This window comes from Acomys russatus, unplaced genomic scaffold (assembly GCF_903995435.1).
Source record: "Acomys russatus unplaced genomic scaffold, mAcoRus1.1, whole genome shotgun sequence".
Lineage (NCBI taxonomy): Eukaryota > Metazoa > Chordata > Mammalia > Rodentia > Muridae > Acomys > Acomys russatus.
In genome coordinates, this window is record NW_026131521.1 from 36069 (window position 1) to 54538 (window position 18470).

At 41.3% G+C, this 18470-nt stretch overlaps 1 protein-coding gene across 1 annotated transcript; it reads left to right on the top strand.

Annotated features, from left to right (window-relative positions):
* Positions 1-3897: 3897 nt before the first annotated feature.
* Positions 3898-17700, top strand: LOC127186262 (shugoshin 1-like). Its single transcript, XM_051142702.1, has 8 exons — positions 3898-4016; positions 4134-4281; positions 4740-4936; positions 11004-11080; positions 13179-13222; positions 14566-15363; positions 17163-17352; positions 17523-17700. Exons 2-8 carry the CDS (start codon positions 4140-4142, stop codon positions 17629-17631), a joined length of 1557 nt encoding a protein of 518 aa, XP_050998659.1. The 5' UTR covers positions 3898-4016; positions 4134-4139; the 3' UTR covers positions 17632-17700.
* Positions 17701-18470: the final 770 nt, after the last annotated feature.

Here is an 18470-nt window from a genome sequence, read left to right on the forward strand (position 1 = left end):
GATTAACAGTAGACTATAGAAACATTAATCAGCTTTCTCTACAAATACCAGGAAATTTCCCTGATGTAGAAGGTATATTCTTTTTTGTTTTGGTTTGTTCTGTTTTGGTTTTTTGTTTTGGTTTTTTGAGAAAGAGTTTCTCTGGCTTTGTAGACCAAGATACTCCTGCCTCTGCCTCCCTGAGTGCTGGGTTTAAAGGCATGCACACCACACCTGGTGAACATATATTCTTAAGAATTTGAAATTAAACTCAGGCTGGGCATGGTCACATGTCTTTAATCCCCAGCACTCTGGGAGGCAGGCGGTTCTCTGTTGAGTTCAAGGCCTGCCTAGTCTACAATGAGAGTCCAGGATAGCCAGGACTGTTACACAGAGGAACTCTGTCTCAAAAAAACAAAAGAAAAAATTACAACCCAAAATTCCTTGGCACAATAGACTTATCAGACATGTTCTTCAGTGTATCACTCCATGTGGATGCTAGAGACATTACTACTTTTACATAGAATAATACATAAAACTTTCAAAAGAATGCCTCAAGCCTATAAGGCATAGCATGATCATTACCCATATGACACTAAGATGGTAATTCAAAAGGCTACCTAAATCAGATCACCTACTTTTGAGCTATGTAGATGATATTCTGGGTGCAGGATACAATAAGAGCACTGCTCAAAACTACATGAAGATAGTAACCGATACCCTGGTACATGATGGCTGGACAGTTAATAAAGGCACGATGAAAGGGCCAGGACCTCCACAAAATGTCTAGGTATGTTATAGGCATCTAAAGGACTTATGGTCCCAGATGATTGTACTGCACAAGATTTTAAATATACCCTGTTGGAGGTTAGTCTGGTCTGCCCAAATGAGCAGACTCACGTACCCCAAATTGTTTGTACTGACAGACCATAGTAATTCCATTTTGCTTAAAAGTTCCATTTCTGGTTTTGGGTGACCTACTCCTGACAAGAAATTCTGGCAGGATTAAATAGCAGCGCCATGGGTTGGGTGCAGGAAGAAGCATATGGCTGGCATGGATGGAGATTTGGCCCAGATGATGATAAGTAGCAAGAACTTGGGATTATGGATAGGAGGTAGTTTATAAGAAATGATTAGAAACAGATGGTATGGAATTGGGGAGGGTATAGGATACCCAGGTTAACTAAGGCTATTTTTAAATATAACAGGTGTCTGTGTCCTGATTAATTCCTAGTGGGTTAGAAAATACCACCATAATAATAATTACAGGCCTGATAATAAACATTATTAGACATACTTCTAAATTAACCACAATACCCAACCCAGGGACAAAACTCAGATGCAGCACCTACTTGATATGTCTGCACAATAGAGGAACCACATATCATGTTTACAGAGTATTATGAAAGCCCTCTATAGGGTTACTAGAAAGGCAGCAATGCTCTGGTTTGCACATCTGAAGAGATGCCAACTTATCTGCCCTGCAGCTGGAGAATCTCCCTCAGCATCCTAACCCTCAAATCAGAGACTTCGGTTAGAGAGAATGGACCTGGCCTTCAGCTAAGATATGGCACACAGGTGAGCAGTCAAGGGCAAACAGGTTTTAGGACCAGCCTTGGGGGTATAGAGTTAAGACTATAGCTAGGAATTTAGTGTGACCCTTGTGTGATGGCCCTCAGCATAATAAAATATAACTTTTGTTAAACTAACTATGCATATTTACCTTCTTGCTCAAGACATCTGTCAAAGATATGACTTACGATGCAGATTACTCAACTATTGAGGCTTCAAATCTCTTGTTGTGGGGTTCCCTGATGCCACCTTCCTCCCCTCTCCCATTGTGTGTGTCCTAATCAAAAATCACACAGTACAACAACTGATGTGTGACTACGCTGCACTTTTCCCAACGTGCCTAAACCCAACTCCTTGACTATTCTCAGGAACTGATGAAGAAGTTAAGGTTGGTCCCCAGAAAGCACTTTTAAAAACGGATCCTAGCCCTGAGCTTATTCGTTAACCTCTCCTGTAAATTCATTCCCTAACTCACTGCTGCACTTAGAATATCTGTTCTCGGGGTGGGCTGAAGCCAGTAAAGGCTTGGGACAGTATCTGGCCGGCCTTCACTTGGAGTTTCTTCCTTCACTCAGCCAGGCCCACCGGCAGAACCTGCCATTGGATAGCCCAGTCTCTCACATCTGCCCTTTCCCAGAGCCTTCGCCCGCCTGAGCGTGCTGGCTAGACATTTGCCACAAGGGCGCCGCCATGCGGGGATCTTTCCTGTTCCAATTCAGGCTAGCCAGGAATTTCCTCTTTCTCCTACCTCAGTCTCCAGAGAGCTGGGCTCCCAGGCCTGCGTCAACACCCTAGCCCCAGGCAGGACCCAATCTCAAAGTTGCTAGGTGACTCCGCCTCTGAATTGCCAGCCAAGAGCTAAAACTACAACTCCCACACGTCTCCACCCCACCCCACTCCCCCGCGCCACAGCTGCGCGTGCGCAAACCCATCACAGGCTACCACCTGGGGGCGGGACTCTGCATTTCCGGAGGAAGGCCCGCTAAACGTCACGTGACTGCCTGCTGCCAGCCAATGGGCCATCGCAATGCAGAATTTCGAATGTGGCGGCGGTAGTTGTGACCTGAGCGTCGGAGCGGGAGGCCGGACGAGCTAACGGGGAAGCGAGCGGCCAAGGTACCGAGCGTTACGGGTGGTGGTGGGCACCGAGGGTATCCGACGGGTCTAGGCCTTCAGCTCGCGGGAGCGCGCACTCCGCAGTCGGCAGGGATTTTGCTTTGGCACACATCCTGTTGTACGGCTTTAGCTTGCTCAATCAGGGTAGCAAACACTCTTTCGATAGGGCTTTGCTTTTTAAGTATCTAATAGAGGCCGAGGATGTAGCTTTCTTGACAGATTTTTGCCTAGCGCGCCCAAGACCTTGGTTTAGTCCCCCTGCGCGCGCGTGTGCGCGCTCCCACACAAGCTGTAATCAATTTGTATGTCACTCAGACATCTCCAGTGCAAACTCAAAAACTTGATGGTAATAGGTTCGCTGCCTTACACAACCCATTCGTTCTTTTAAAAAGTAGTTACATTTGTTCTGTTGGACTGCCCCCTCCAATCTGTCGTACATACATTGGTAGGAAGAAATTACTCAGAGGAGATCTTACAGTACCTGTTTAAGGCCCCAGATATGCACGGAGGAAAGTAAGTCCTGAAGAAAATACTCAAAAGATAAGAGTCAAGAAAATACTTAACTAAGAGAAGATGTAAGAAGATAGTCCTTTGTGGTGAAAATTATATGCACACGTTGTGCGTGGCAACAGTTTACAATTTTAAGATCTGGAAATTGTAATCGAGGATACAAGCTTAATGAAAAGTAGCCTAGCATGCTGAAGCTAGTCTAGTTCGCATTAAGCACACTACTGTTTGAATAAGAGTACATGTTTTCCTTGCCCCAAAATTACCAGAGAAAAGCTGCCAAACAGAAACCCGGATATACATCTAAATTGTTTCTGAACTAACCCTGTAATCCTAAGCACTAAAGGATGGCCGTAAACATTGTAAGAAAAGTAAGCCAGTGTGTAGCTCACACATTTGTGGACCCCGCTACTCACGAGGCTGAGGCAGGAGGGACATCAGAGCTCTTAAGTTCAAAACTAGACTGGGTAAAACCCTACCCCCAAAATAACACTAATAAGTAGTTCCCATAGTGCCTAGAATGTTGTACACTTCCAGTGAGTATTCACTGTAAAATGAATAGTTGCTACTTTCTGGAATCATATAATACTCTCCTAAGGAAGATAAGATTATGGCAGAAACATGAGTGACATTTTATAGAATTTTTTTTTTTTCCTTATGATGGCTTGATTCTAACATCTGTTTTTGTTGATTTGTTTTTTAGATGAGTTTTACTATGTAGCCCAAACTTAAATGTGTGATCCACCTGACTTAGCCTTCTTAGTAGCTTGGATTATTCCACAGCACCTGACTATTAATAATATTTTAAAGCTGAGAACATCTGAATTCCTGCCTCTTTTGGAGTAAGTTTACAATTTGGCCTTAATCCCTTCTTTTTTTTTTTTTTTTTTTAACAAACTTGTGTTTTCATAATTTTATATTTGAAAATATCTGAGAGATTTTTTTTTTTTAATTCATAGGCAAAGATGGTTAAGGAAAGGTGTCAGAAAAAGTCCTTTCAAGATAGTCTTGAAGACATTAAGAAGCGAATGAAGGAAAAAAGGAATAAAAACTTGGCAGAGATTGACAGGCGCAAGTCCTTTATTGTTGCACCGTGCCAAGTACCCAGTAAGAGATTTTTGTGTTGTCTTCTTTTAGCATTGTTATTTTGTGAGTGTGTGTGTGTTGGCAGGGGTGTGGGAGGGAGTTGTGGATGGGGATGTGGGTAGGTGGAGGGGGGCAGGTGTTGCAAGGGGAGAAGTTCTGGAGCCCTGCTTGTTCCTCTCTGCCCTGTTCCCCTGCACAGGGCCTCAGTGGACTTGGAACTAGCCTGGCAGCCAGTCAAGCCCCAGCAATCCTCCTGCCTCCACACATCTTCAACACCTTACCTTCCTTCCCACCCCCAACACTCACTGATGGAGTTAACCGTATGCAAGACCACAGCTGCCTCTTTATATGAGCTCTGGGTATTTGAACTCTGCACCTCACTGATTTATTAGCAAGCAGTCTTATCCACTGAGAGATGTTTCTAGCCCCTGTTTCACTTTCTAGGTTTAGATTTAATAACTGAAGTTTTTATCTTATAGCTAACGCTTCTACACTGCTGAAAAATTACCAAGATAACAACAGGTTGTTAGTTTTGGCTTTGGAAAATGAAAAATCCAAAGTGAGAGAAGCCCAGGATATCATCCTAAACCTGAGGAGAGAGTGTTACTACCTTACATGTCAGCTGTATACACTGAAAGAGAGGCTAACTTCCCGACAGCATGGAGAAACTGTTCAGGTATGCTCTTTACAAGAGTTTTCAATGTAGTTCTACTGCGTGCAGTACAGCTTTCTAAAACTTACCATTTTAGATATGGAACGGATTCTAAGTGCTCTTTGGAGAATGACGTTTAAAAACATTTTATTAGCCAGGAGTGGTGGTGCACTCCTGAAATCCCAGCACCCTGGGAGGCAGAGGCAGGTGGATCTCTGAGTTTGAGGCCAGCCTGGTCTACAAAGCAAGTTCAGGACAGCCAAAAAATAAATAAATTTATACATATATATATATATATATATATATATATATATATATTACATTTAGTGTGTGTGCTCTGTGTAGAGTTCCAAGGACAACTTTCAAGTGTTATGTAGAAATATGTAACATACATAGTGTACCCTCACATATAGTATGCATATAGACAGTGTAGAAGATACTTGTCTTTCTAAAAGGTGTCATGCTCACATGTGACCTTGCGATTCCAGAACTCATCATGCTAAGTCAGAAAGACCCAAGTTATAGGCCAGCCTGAGTCGCAGGGTGATGACTTGTCTCACAAAGAGATTTTTAAAGCCTAGATATGATTTCTTGGCTTTCCTCTAAGATTTAATTACTCTTAAAAGATTGTTTTCCTTTGACGTTTGGTCTTTTTTTCCCCCTTATTCAGTCGTTCACTAGAGGGTCAACCTAATGACAGCTGAATCTCCCCGATGCTTTCCACAGATTTTAAAGAATTCGTGTGTGCGCATCTGGGTATCTGTCTGTGAGTGTGGGCGCACATAGAGACCAGAGGCACTGGAGCCTTCCGGAGCTGGAGTTGCAGGCAGTTTTGAGCCACTCGAAGTGGGTGCTGGGAACTAGACTCAGGTTCTTCGAAAGAGCTGTACACACTCTTAACGGCTGAGCCATATCTGCAGCCCCTACTTTCCAGAGTTTTTGCTGAAATCACAAGAACTAGTATTTTAATGACTACTCAATGGCATAAACCTGAAAACAGTAGGGAAAAAATCCTATTATTGTAGGCCCTTTACTGCCATCTCTGTTCAGTAAAGTATGTTGTTAGTAGTTCCTGGTGTGTTGTTAGCATCTCAGATAAGGTGGTTTGCGTTCCTTTTCTGTCATATGTATGTGCATCCCTTGTTCTGAACCATTCTATACTTGTGCTTCAGTGTTCAAGGTTGATTTCTCAATACTAGACTGATTTTTGGTTGTTTGCTTGCTTGCTTGCTTGCTTGCTTGCTTGCTTACTTGTGACAGGGGCTCACTATGTAGACTACACTGGCCCAAAACTCAAAAAGTATCTACCTGCCTCAGCCATCTAAGTGCTGGGGTTAAAGGGCCACCATGACCAGCATAAGATGTTTTCATATAAGAAGGTTTTCTTGAGCTGGGTCTGTAGCTCAGGGTAGAACACTTGTGTAGAATGCATAACGTCCTGAGTTCATTCATCCCCTATGCTGTAAAAGTAACTGTGAAGATTGGAGCCAGAGACATCACTGGGGAAAGGTATTTGCTACCCACTGATGCAAACCTGATGAACTGAGTCCAGTCACTGGAACTCAACATGGTAGAAAGAGAGAACTGATACCCACCCACCCCCATCCCAAAAAAAGTTGTCCTCTGACATCCACACACGTTTCAGTGTGCCTTCCCACCAAATACATAAATCTTTTAAGATGTAGAAATAAAGAGGGGAAGTTTTTAAAACATGCTTCTTGCCTGTCTTTAGTTAACTTGCTCACTAACACTTTCTAGTAGTTCCCTGCGTTTTATTTGATTTTAATCTTGTATGTAGGGGTATACACATGTGCAGGTACCCACAGAGTTCCCAGGCTTCACATCCCTTCATCCCCCACCCCCTACCCCCGAACTGGAATTGCAGGCAGTTATGAGCCTGGCAACGTGATTACTGGAGACCGAGTAATGAGTGTTCTGCGTCTAGTTGCTGTGCGCTCTCTCTAGCCCTATGACTAATAATTTTAATTCTATTACTACTATACAACTGAATACTCTTTTCTCCTTCAACTTGAATAATTTTACTACTTTCAAAGTCAGCTATTTGATATCAAGTTAAAAACATTTTTTCATAAGAATTCACTTAGGATAGACAGTTTTTGCATATTTGTTATGAAATAAATATATGGTGAGCTAGGATCCCTCCCCAGACAAGCCAGATATTCCACCAAGGTCTAAACCTCCAACTGGAAGGGATCTATTGCCCTCTTCTGGCCACATGTGCATACATTCAACAGTTACATATATATGTGGAATAAATAAAAAATATTAAAATAAAAATAAAACCAGGAGCCTTGAGAGATGGCTCAGTGGTTGGCAGCACTGGCTGCTCCTCTAGAGGACCTAAGTTCAATTCCCAGCACCCACATGGCAGCTCACAACTGCCTGTAACTCTAGTTCCAGGGGATATGGATATGCATGCCGGCAAAATACCCATACATAAAATAAAATAAAATCTTTAAAAAAAAAAAAACAGTATGTATTCATTACGTTTAAAAGTCAGTTAAATTTGATTAGGAACCCTTCTTAGTATTCTATCTGGGACTCTCACCTTTCTAACAAAAATATGCAAGTCTGTCTCTATGCCTATATTTTTCCTAATTTCTCCTGTTCTGGTTAAAAGCCAAGTCTCACCCCTCCCCCTACCTCTAGCCGCAGAACATTAGACTTTTTTCATCTCACTCTTCATGAGAATTTGGGTCCTCAGTATTTGTTTCCCTCCTTGTGTCTCTATATTAGATTAGTACAGTCAGAAGTGTAGTGTCTGCAAACCACTCCTGGTTCGGCTTCCATTCCTTATTTCTTTGTTTCCCCTTTACAACAAAACTTTAAAAAGAAAAATAGAGAATTTTTTTTAAAAATGGGCCAAGCATGGTATTCACACTGTTAATCACTACATTACAGAGAGAGAAGCACTCAGATCTCTGTAAGTTCCAAGGCCAGCCTGCTCTATATAGAAAGTTTAGTTTTAAGCCATCCAGGTCAGGACAGTAAAATGTAGGAGAGATAAGCATGTTTTTGTGTTGATCCCAAATATGGGGTGAGACTACTGAGAGAACAGGATGTTTATCCCCTTATAAGTTGAACGACTTCATGGGGGAGCTTGGATGTTGATAGCTGAAAACATCCTAGTAGAGGCTCCGAGAGGAGAGGCTTGAGAGAGAGGACTTGGGATTGTTTCAGCTGTTCGTCCCTGCACTTCGAGAGACGCTCTAGAGAGAACTGCTCCAGGGAAGGCTTCAAGGCTCTGGGCTTCTGGCTGAGGCTCTGGGCCTCAGCTGCTATTCCAGGTTCCAGCAGCAACCTTGGTTGAATTGCGGGTTTGCTGAGGTCCTGCTGACTACACCAGGAGAATCATTCCTCAGAACTGATCTCCTTAAGGTTTCATTATTGTGTTCTTTAATCTCCTTTTCCTATTGTTTGGGTTAGTCTGGCTGTGCGTGAGATACGCTCTGACAGTGAGTTTATGATAAAGTATAATTGTTAAGAAGATTGAGCCAACAGTAAAACCCTGTTCTCATTTAAACCAGGTGCATAACTGCTACTGTGTGTCAGATTACTACAGCTTCCATTCTGCCAAGTTTGGCTCACCCTTGTTTCTTAGCCCTGCAGTGATATGCACAAGTCTCTTTCCTTGAAAACAGTAATCTCTTCATTCCCTTGTCATCATACTTGCCCTGCACTTTCTTCCTACTTTTCTTGCTGCTCCATGCTAGTCTCTTGTGTTAGCAGCTTCTTTATTTGTAAATGCTGGTTGTCCTAGTCACATGTCAAATCCTCCCACACTTAAATAATTGTCTTCTGGTGGCTTTGAAATTCATATATTAAAGCCTAAACACAGATGCAGACGTATGCACTCAGAACTACTACTTGATTTTAGAAAGTATCTCAAACAGACTTTATACAAAGCATAACTCCTAAGGCTAGGCATGGTGGCGTACGCCTTTCATCCCAGCACTCAGGCAGGAGGCAGAGGCACGTGGATCGCTGTGAGTTCAAGTCCAGCCTGGTCTACAAAGCGAGTCCAGGACAGCCAACGGTATACAGAAACCTTATCTCAAAAAACCAAAAAAAACAACAACAAAAACGGAAAAAAGCATAATTCCTTGCTTCCAATTCTCAAGCATACTGTGCACTTCTTCCTTTCTTCTTGCATGTGTAATTATTAATTTGTTTATTTATTTATTATTGTTGCTCTTGTTATTTGAGGCATGGTCTTTCTATATAGCCGGGGCTAGCCCAGAACTCAGTCTGATGCCCAGCTAGCCTCACACTGATTTATTTTCCTCCTGCCTCAGGAGCAGAGTGCTGAGATTAATGCATTGCTGTGCCTAGATCACCCTCCCTAATTGCTGCTCATCTCAGTAGAGTCGCAAACCTACTCCCTTGGTGTCATCACTCTTGTCCACATTCAATCCTTGCACATGGTTGGAATGTTTCTTCCCAAGTATTCTCATGCTAAATGTTGAGAATGATTGAATCTTTGACAAAAGCTCCATGGCAGGTTGCCTAACTCTGAAGATGACTAGATCCTTGGGTTGTGCATGTTTCATTAATGGAGCCATCCACAGGCTTTACCAGCTCTGCCCCAGCTCCAGTCCTACCTAGGTTCATATCTTCATTTACTCTGATGACCTCCTGACTCCTTCCATTCTGGGTCCCTTTTGTACTAATCTTTTTAAAACTGTTCATTTTACTGCCTTGCTTAATATTTAAGTGAGTTTCCATCACACTTAGACTAGCCTTCCTGTCACAGACATAGCTCTCAAGGCTCTTTGCTAGCTTGCTAGTGTATACACACTTCCTGCTGGTCTGGGTTTCTGTGTTTCAGCCACACTGGCCTGTTTTCCTGTTTCACAACTTTTGTATTTGCTGTTTCCACTTTTTCTTCCTCCTGCTCCTCAATAACTGATTAGTTTTTATATTTCAGGTCAGAGTCACTGTGTAATATAGTTCTCCATTTTAATTGTTCTCAGTTCACTCTGGTATTGCCTTCGTAGCACTTTTCACTGTGTGAAAATCACACATGCATCTCTCTTTTCATTGGGAGGGCACTTTGCTACAGTGCACATCTGAAGGTCAGAAGACAACTTTCAGGTGTTGATTCTTCCCCTCCACTATGGGTCCCACAGATCCAGCTCAGATCATGGCGTTTGCATGGCAGGTCACCTATCTTCCTGGACCCTGTTTAACATTTCTTTTTATACACTAGAATAGAAGTTTTAAGGATGTGATTCTAGTGATTGTACACTAGAATGTAAGCTTTAAGAGGCAGAGTGTGATATATGCTAAAATATAAGCTTTAAGACTCAGTGTGTGCAACCAAGGACAATATGTGCAATGAGCATCAAACCCCTACCCAGATCTAGCCAATGGACAGGACATTCTCCACAGTTGAGTGGAGAGTGGGGTCTGACTTTCACACGGACTCTGGTGCCCCATATTTGACCACCTCCCCTTGATGGGGAGGCCCAGTGGCACTCAGAGGAAGGATAGCAGGCTACCAAGAAGAGACTTGATACCCTATGAGCATATACAGGGGGAGGAGGTACCCCTCAGTCACAGTCATAGGGAAGGTGAGTAGGGTGAAGGAGGGAGGGAGGAATGGGAGGATACACAGATGGGATAACAATTGAGATGTAATATGAATGAATTAATAAAAAAATTATAATGCAAAAAAATGGGAGCAAGCATAAAAAATAAAATAAATAAATAAATCTCAAGTTTAAACTTAAAAAAAAAAAAGAAAGACTCATCTTTTGTCTGAATTCGAGGCCAGCCTGGCCTACCAAATGAGTTCCAGAACAGCCAGGGATATACATTTTCAAACCCTGTCTCAGGGGAGAAAAAAGAGGCAGCATGATGTTTCAGCTGTTACAGTCCTATCCCCAAAACTACATGGCAGTGCTGTCATGTATTGTCTGTAAGCAAATATATATTATTATTATTGCAGGCATATTAGCTTATTAGACAATATGTCATAATACAGAATGCATATACATACTTCATAGCAGTACATAATTATAATGGTGGGGTTTGTTTTATTGTTTGTTTTTGTTTTAATATTTAACAGGACCAGAAAGGATGCCCCTCAGAAGTGGTCTCCAGTAACAACAGCACACCCAGGGACTTTCCTGTGAAGACATTACAGTTAGTGCCAAGTTCATTATTGTTTCTATTAATACTGATCCATTTGTAAAAGGAAATTGACATAATTTGTATTTTTAGTATGAGGTTTTTTTTCTACTGGGAGTATACTTAAAAGAATTTGATATTAAAATACTATTGAAGATAGAAAATTAGTGCTTTCTTTTTCTCCTATATAATGACTGAAAGTCAGAAACTCACCAAGGCTTTTAACTGTTTTCTTTCAGTATGTCATATTTTCATTCTAGGAAATACTCATTTTTAAAAAATGATAATTTTTCTAGTCCTAAAGCTGTCTAGTTTAAGGGGCATGGGGGTGGGATAAAGTGAAATACCACATCCTAACACCCTCATTGATTCGTTCTGCTTTTGAAGATTCAGATGCTGTTACTTTCTCTTTGATTATATGCTTTATATTCTTTCATGAACTATTGAGGTTTAATTATATACACCAAAATACACAACTCTTTTTATCAAAAATTTTTCCATGCCATGTATTTTGATTGCTTACTCCTCCCCCAACTCCTAGATCCTCCCCGCCCAACCAACTTTATGTTCATTCTCTTTGAGAGTTGTTTTTTTTTTTTTTTTAAAGAAACACAAAAATGAAAATCAGAATAAACAGGGAAAAGACCAATCAGACCCAAAAAAAAGCCCAAACAAAGTCTACTGTGTATATTTTGTGTTTATTACTAGTCCTGGACATGGGACCTGCCCTGGAATACAGTTAATATATTTAGTGAAATTTCATCAAAAAAAATTAATTTTCTCTTTGCCAGCATGAAATATCCAGCTCTTATTTCACGCCATTCAGTGAGTTTGACTAACATACATAGCTGTAGATCCAAAACTTTAGTTTAAATACAGAACATCACACCAGGTTTACAGGCATTTAGGAGGTTGATACCAAAGGACTGTCACTGAGAGGTAGCCTGGGCTACATGGCTACACCTTGGTTCAGAAAACTAGAAAAGCTACAGAGCACGGCTCACTCTCCCTAGGTTTCAGCCTTGGTGGTTCTGTCACTGAGTTGGGGCTACCCGTGTGCTGTGCATGTTGCAGTATACTTGGCCAGGAGCCACTCCTTCGCCAGCTGTGAGAGCAAACAGCACAGCCAGATCTGGGCAGGTCGCCCCAAGGGTTAGCTTCCATAAACTGTGCTCTGTAGTTCTCTCAAATCTGTACTTTTCCTACAGGAGGAGGCTACTATTTCAACTTTAGTAGTGTTTAAACTGTTGAGTTGTTTTGTTTCTCTTTTTTTAAGATTTATTTATTATGTATACAATGTTGTATCTGCATGTACATCTGCAGGCCAGAAGAGGGCACTGGGTCTCATTATAGATGGTCATGAGCTACCATGTGGTTGCTGGGAATTGAACTCAGGACCTCTGGAAGAGCAGGCAGTGCTCTTAACCTCTGAGCTACCTCTCTAGCCCCTAAACTGTATAGTTTTGAGATCTGACAAATGAACTTAGATGAAATAAGATAAGCAGAATTTTTTATTAGATCTCAAATTAATTAGTAGCTCCCTGTACTTTATTACCAAACCCGTATTTTGATTTTATAATATAAAAGTGAAAAGTTTTAACAAAGAATAAAATTACACATTGTCAGCAACATGTTTCAAGTAGAAGAAAACTTGGTTCATGAAGAAGGAAAAAAAAAGAGCAAGTTTTAAAGAAAACAAAGGGGGCTAACAGTTTGCGATGAATTTAGAGTTGACAGCGTTAAAAAAATACATCACCACCTTCCAGCTCCACTAGTGATGTCAGGTCCTGAAAAGACGAGTGGCCAAACTTTGTTCTTAATAACTTTGGCACAGTTTGAGTTGACTGAGGTTGGACTATGTCATATTTTCAGGAGGAACTGTCTACCTTGATTTTGTTTCTTCCAGTGGGAGTTGATACCAGTATTTAAAAAACAGGCCTCATGTAAGCCACATGGGTGGGTTTGGGTTTTCTGTGATAGAAACAAGGTGTGAGGATTTGGACTGGAATTGTGAAAGGGTACAATAAGCTAAAAGCTTGATGTTGAATTTGGGTTTTTTGTTTGTTTGTTTTGACATAATTGCTAAGATTTCTGTTTTTCATTGTTATTTAAGACCAGCTGCTCTTGAAGAAACTGACTGGCCATTCCAAACTGAAGGTACGTCGGGTAGAAGATCTGCAAGCACTCATCAGTGTGGACAAGTAACCTAATGAAGTCTTTCCATTTTCTTCCTTCTTTTTAACTTAATTCTGGTTGTCTGTTGTTCTGCTCAAAGTAACTATTTTATATAGACTGATAGAGGATTAAAATTACCTAAGGCGTGAGTGGTGGCTGACACTGGGAATCCCAGCACTCAGGAGTTACTGGTACCATGATAAAACACTGTGCCCAAAAGCAACTAGGGGCAAAGGTTTATTTCACTCACGCTTCCACATAACAGTTCAGTTATGACTAGCTTGTGTCAAGTTGACATAAAGCTAGCGAGTACAGTGAGACAGTGGGGTTAAGAGTTCAAGGCCATCTGACTATGTAGTTGAGACCCTATCATGAAAAAACAACAGCAGCACATCTATTCATTGTACCGAGTCCATAAGGAGACATTTCGGTTGTGTCTGTAGCTGCAATCAACTGCCAGACACTGTAGCTTTTTACATAAATTGACTTAGTTAACCCTGTTGTAGTCTAGGAATATAATCCATTTTCTGTAGCCTCAGAGAAATAAAGCATCTCACCAAAACTAATGGAAGGTTCACAGTTAGGACCATACCACTTTGTACTAAACTTCACAAAATGGATGAAATTTGAGTAAGCAAACCAGATGTAACCCCGCTATTCCTGTAAATACAGGTTATATTTATCTGAAAGGCCTAATTAGCAATTATTCAAATCTGTCACTTCGAAAAAATAATTTACTTTGGTGTATTTTCCCACTTTAGAGTTTGGAGTTCTCCCCTGTGCTCACCAATTAAACAGAAAGGCTGATCCTTCTTTTTAAAACCTTTGAACCAGAAGCACATAAAACCCCTTTTAATATATCCATAATGAATATATATTTGCTTATGTTGGGAGTGTTGTTTTCTTCTTTTGAGACAGGATCTCACTATGTAGACCTGTCCCTGAATTCAAAGAGATCCTCAGCCTTCTGAGTGCTGAAACTAAAAGCTGGCACCAGACTTCAGCTCTTACTTTGAGACTGTCTCATTCTGTGTCTCAGGCAGTCCTAGAACTGTGTGGCACAGGCTGCACCTCACTTGATCCTCCTGCATCTGCCTCCCAAGTAAGCGCTATTTAGGTGTGGACTTTTCATTCCAACAGTATTTTTAAGCATTGGTTGTTCAATGACGAGTAAATAGATGACGATGTTGAACTGTCTAGGTTTTTATTTACTTATAGTATCAAGAAAGTGTTGAATATCTGGGCAACTTTGAATTCTAATATTCTTGGAATGCAAATTTCTGAAGCATAACAGTGTCTTTCTCATTGTTTTTTTCAATGTTCAGAGCCAAATCCTACTGTTTCTCCAGACACATTGGGGAGCGATTGTGATTCTGGTAACGTCGAGTCTACTGATAACGCCTTACCTAGGACTGTGTCTTTCCATCGCCACCTACAGGAAAATGTTAGTAATTTAAGTCACTCCACTGCTTTGGGGCATGAAGCCAGTCAATGGGTGGGGCAGCCTTTGGAAGTGAGGAGTGGGTGTAAAGACCTAACCCTGCATAAACTTGGAAATGTAGGACAAAATGTTTGTCTGTGGAACAAAGGCCAAACTAACTTATCCCTTAGACCGACTTACCCGAGAAAAATTGCTAAAGTAAAAGAAGTCATTTTACCATCTAATCCTCAAGAAATGAAAAGCAAGCATAAACATGCGCAAAAAAGAAGAGCCGAGCGAAAAAGAGCCAAGCAGAGATGCAAATCAAAGTCCTCATTGAGGTGTAAGGACAACAAAAGGAAAGATAAGCAGGCTGTAGTCCCTCCAGCACCAGATGGCTCTATGGGTCCCAGCGACACTTACAATTTTAATCTGGAAGAGTGTGTTCACCTTACCCCTTTCCGACAAAAAATGAGCAATGGCTCCAGTGGAGAAACTAACAGCAACAACTCGGAAGTGAGTTCTGAGGAAGTCAGTGACTCTGAGGACGATTCTGATGAGCTCTACCTGCCTCCCTGCAAGGACTTGCAAGACTATACCAGAGAGTTGGACAGAGCAGTTACCAGGCCTCGGTCTAAAAGAGGACTTAAATTCACAGATGAAAAAGAGATGGAGGATGTCTCGCCAACTAGAACTCCTGTTGGTAAGCAGGGTGCTTATTTGCCTGTGTTTTGAGTGTTGGTGCTAAATCATTGCCCCTGGTGCTGATGTACTCTTAGATACTGTACCTACCATCTGTTACTCTGGGGGAGGCTAGAGACGTCCCATCTGTCTCCCAGTAGGGGAAGTTACAGCCTGATTAAATGGAAACATGGCTGTATTGTTTTGACCTACTTCAAGCAATGTGAATCTTACAGGAGCATTACTTCTCACAGACTGATTCCTAGCAGTACAGGAAACTTCTGAGCTGGGGGAGGAGAGAATGAGGTTGTTGTGGTTGGATTGAATTAAGCAGGAACCATGACTTGTTTTTCTGGTTGATGGTAAGCTCATGAGAGCAAATAAATTTTTTGATTTGTTGTTTGCTCTGACTGCTGCAAACTTTGGCTCAGAAACTCTTGCTTTTATTTTATCAAAATGTTTCTCTGCTAGTCACCTGCTTGTACCTCCTCACAAAGGCTCTCCTTTGGGAGTTTTGATTCCTGTGGCAGTAGCTCCATGCTGTCAGATACTATCATCTTGAAAATGTCACTTTGTAACAGTTCAGTCATCTGGCTTGATTTGCTTAACCAGGATAATAAAACCTGGAACAGTGAGTCAACTTTCCTATTTGAACAGCGGGCTGGCTGGACAGTGTAGCTTGCAAAAGTCTATTTTTAACTATGTATTCCACGTTCAGTGGTGTTAAACTGTTGATAATTATTGAAATTGAGTAACATTGACCTTCATTGAACTACTGTTACTACTTTTGTGTTCTTTTTGGAAATACTAAGTTTGAAAAGCTGAAACAGTTTGACCCCAGATTTCCACTAGCAATATTACCTGAAAATAGCCATAATCACAAGTTCTGTACTGTCTCTCTTAGAATTTGTGTATCTTTGCAAGTTCTGTGGGTGTTTAAACACTCGTGCTTTGGGAAGCATTATTCTAGAAAATAATGTTTCTTGGAGGCCGTGTACACAGCACTCGAATGACGTGTGTATTATGGGACAGGAGGACATGCCGAAACCCAGACACTGCAGCCCTGGCCACATAGCTTAAAATCCTCTCCGTTTCTGTAGTTTTCCAGGGTTTGCTTTTTCCTTCTGTCGGAGAAGATTTTTCTTGCAGTGTTCTCACTATGCATGGGTTCCCTGCCTCCCAGTATAGATGTAGCTCTGAATGGGGACCTGGATGTCTGTGATGTAAGAGGCATCCAGCTCTCAGGGACGGAAGGGACCTGATATTTGTGCTGGGAAAGATATCTTGATCTCAGGGATAGAGGACCTGGAACTTTATACTGGGAAAGACATCTGGATCTCAAGATGTTTATGGTGGGAGAGACATCTGAATTTCCTAACATTACTGCCAGTGGGAAGATATTTATCCTGGTCTTCAGGGACTGATTGAGAGTTCTTGTGTGTTTAATGGAATGAATTGAAGGACCTTTGTGGTTAGTGGACCCACAATAATGTTACAAACAGTGTTGACACTGAGGCCTTGATGAGTCTAAGTATTTAAAGTATGACTAAAATCCAATTTCCTGGCTTTGAACCAACTCACAACACCTAAGCTTTTTGAGGAAGAATGTTAAGTTTTGGTAAAATATTCTGTTGTCTCTAGCAATCTGCCATAGTTTCTGCATTATCTGGCTTAAAAAAAGAAAAAAACAATAGAAAGCTTTTAAAACACAAATCATGAAGTATCAGGTATTTTATGTGTTTAAAATATGTAATTGTCCATGGTTTTATTTCTGTGGTTTTTTATCCCTCGGTCCATATTTAATAAAAATTTATATCACAGATACCCCACCTGAAACTCAAGAGTCACCTCATTGTAGACTAAAGGATGTCACCAATATCCTGCTGTATCCTGTGGTGAAAATCAAGAGACTTTCTTTGTCTCCGAAAAGGAATGAAAACAGCCCAGCAGTGCCTCTGCCTAAACGCAGGTGCACCACCATCACAAGCTATAAAGAGCCAAAACTCACTTCGTAAGTATTGTAGTTTGGACTCATCTGTAATAACTCTCGTGGCAGGACTGAAGACAGAGCTTTACTTAGGAATGGATCATATTTGAGCACTAGTACTGGTATATTTGTAATCGTACCTAAGATCGTTTTCTTTCTTTCTTTCTTATTGTTTTTTTCTTTTTTACTTACAGGAAGCTAAGAAGAGGGGACCCTTTCACAGACCTGTGTTTCTTGAATTCTCCTATTTTCAAGCAGAAAAAGAATGTGAGACGTCCTAAAAGAAGTACAGAGCAAACATAGTAACTGCTTTTGTTGGATGCTGAGGAAGGTGATCCTTCTTTTTTGCCTACTAGGGCCTAGGAGACAGTTCGCAATGGGCAGAACCTTGCCTTATCAGCACCTGGGTTGGGACCTGTACTTTGAAATTGTGTGGATTGGTACCAGCATCTAGCTTCTCGGACATCTTTATTTTTTTCTTAAGCAGGAGAATTACAGAGTGGAAAATTTATAAAGATGGGATGGAGATCTTGCATAAATCCTTAACACCAAAGTAAGACATTCCATACGTTGGTGAGGATTCCGTCTACTGTTATTAATTGCTCATGTACAGTGTGTATGTAATCATGATTAAGAGAATTAATAGTTTGTGTTCTGGGACAAGGTAACTGTTGTAAACTATGAGTGAGTACACTGCCATTCCTCAGCAGAATCGTAGTGTGTCATGGACCGTGGGCTAGCCCTTTGTGTTCTCATTCTGCAGTGTAAAAGTAACTGTGAGTAGTAAGGGCCTCAGGTTTTGATCTGTGAACAAAATATAAATAGTCTGGTTCTGAAATTTCTTTAAATTAAATCACCGTAAGTGGTCCATTTTTAAAGAAAAATGAAGTCTGTAATGGCGGCCGTTGTGTTTTCCTTCTGCTCTTAACTGACTGGCCTTTACCACTCCCTTCTTAACTGTATCCTCTTATGTTATCCCTGCCAACTTTCCCCTTCCCTTCACATTAGATTTGTCCTATCCAGTTTTCTCAGCTGCAGCCTCCAGCCTGAAGATCAAGACATTTCAATTTGCGGATCAGCAATAGAACATGTGGCCAAGGCCCAGGCACAAATCCCACTGTAAACAGGAGATTTCTACACTT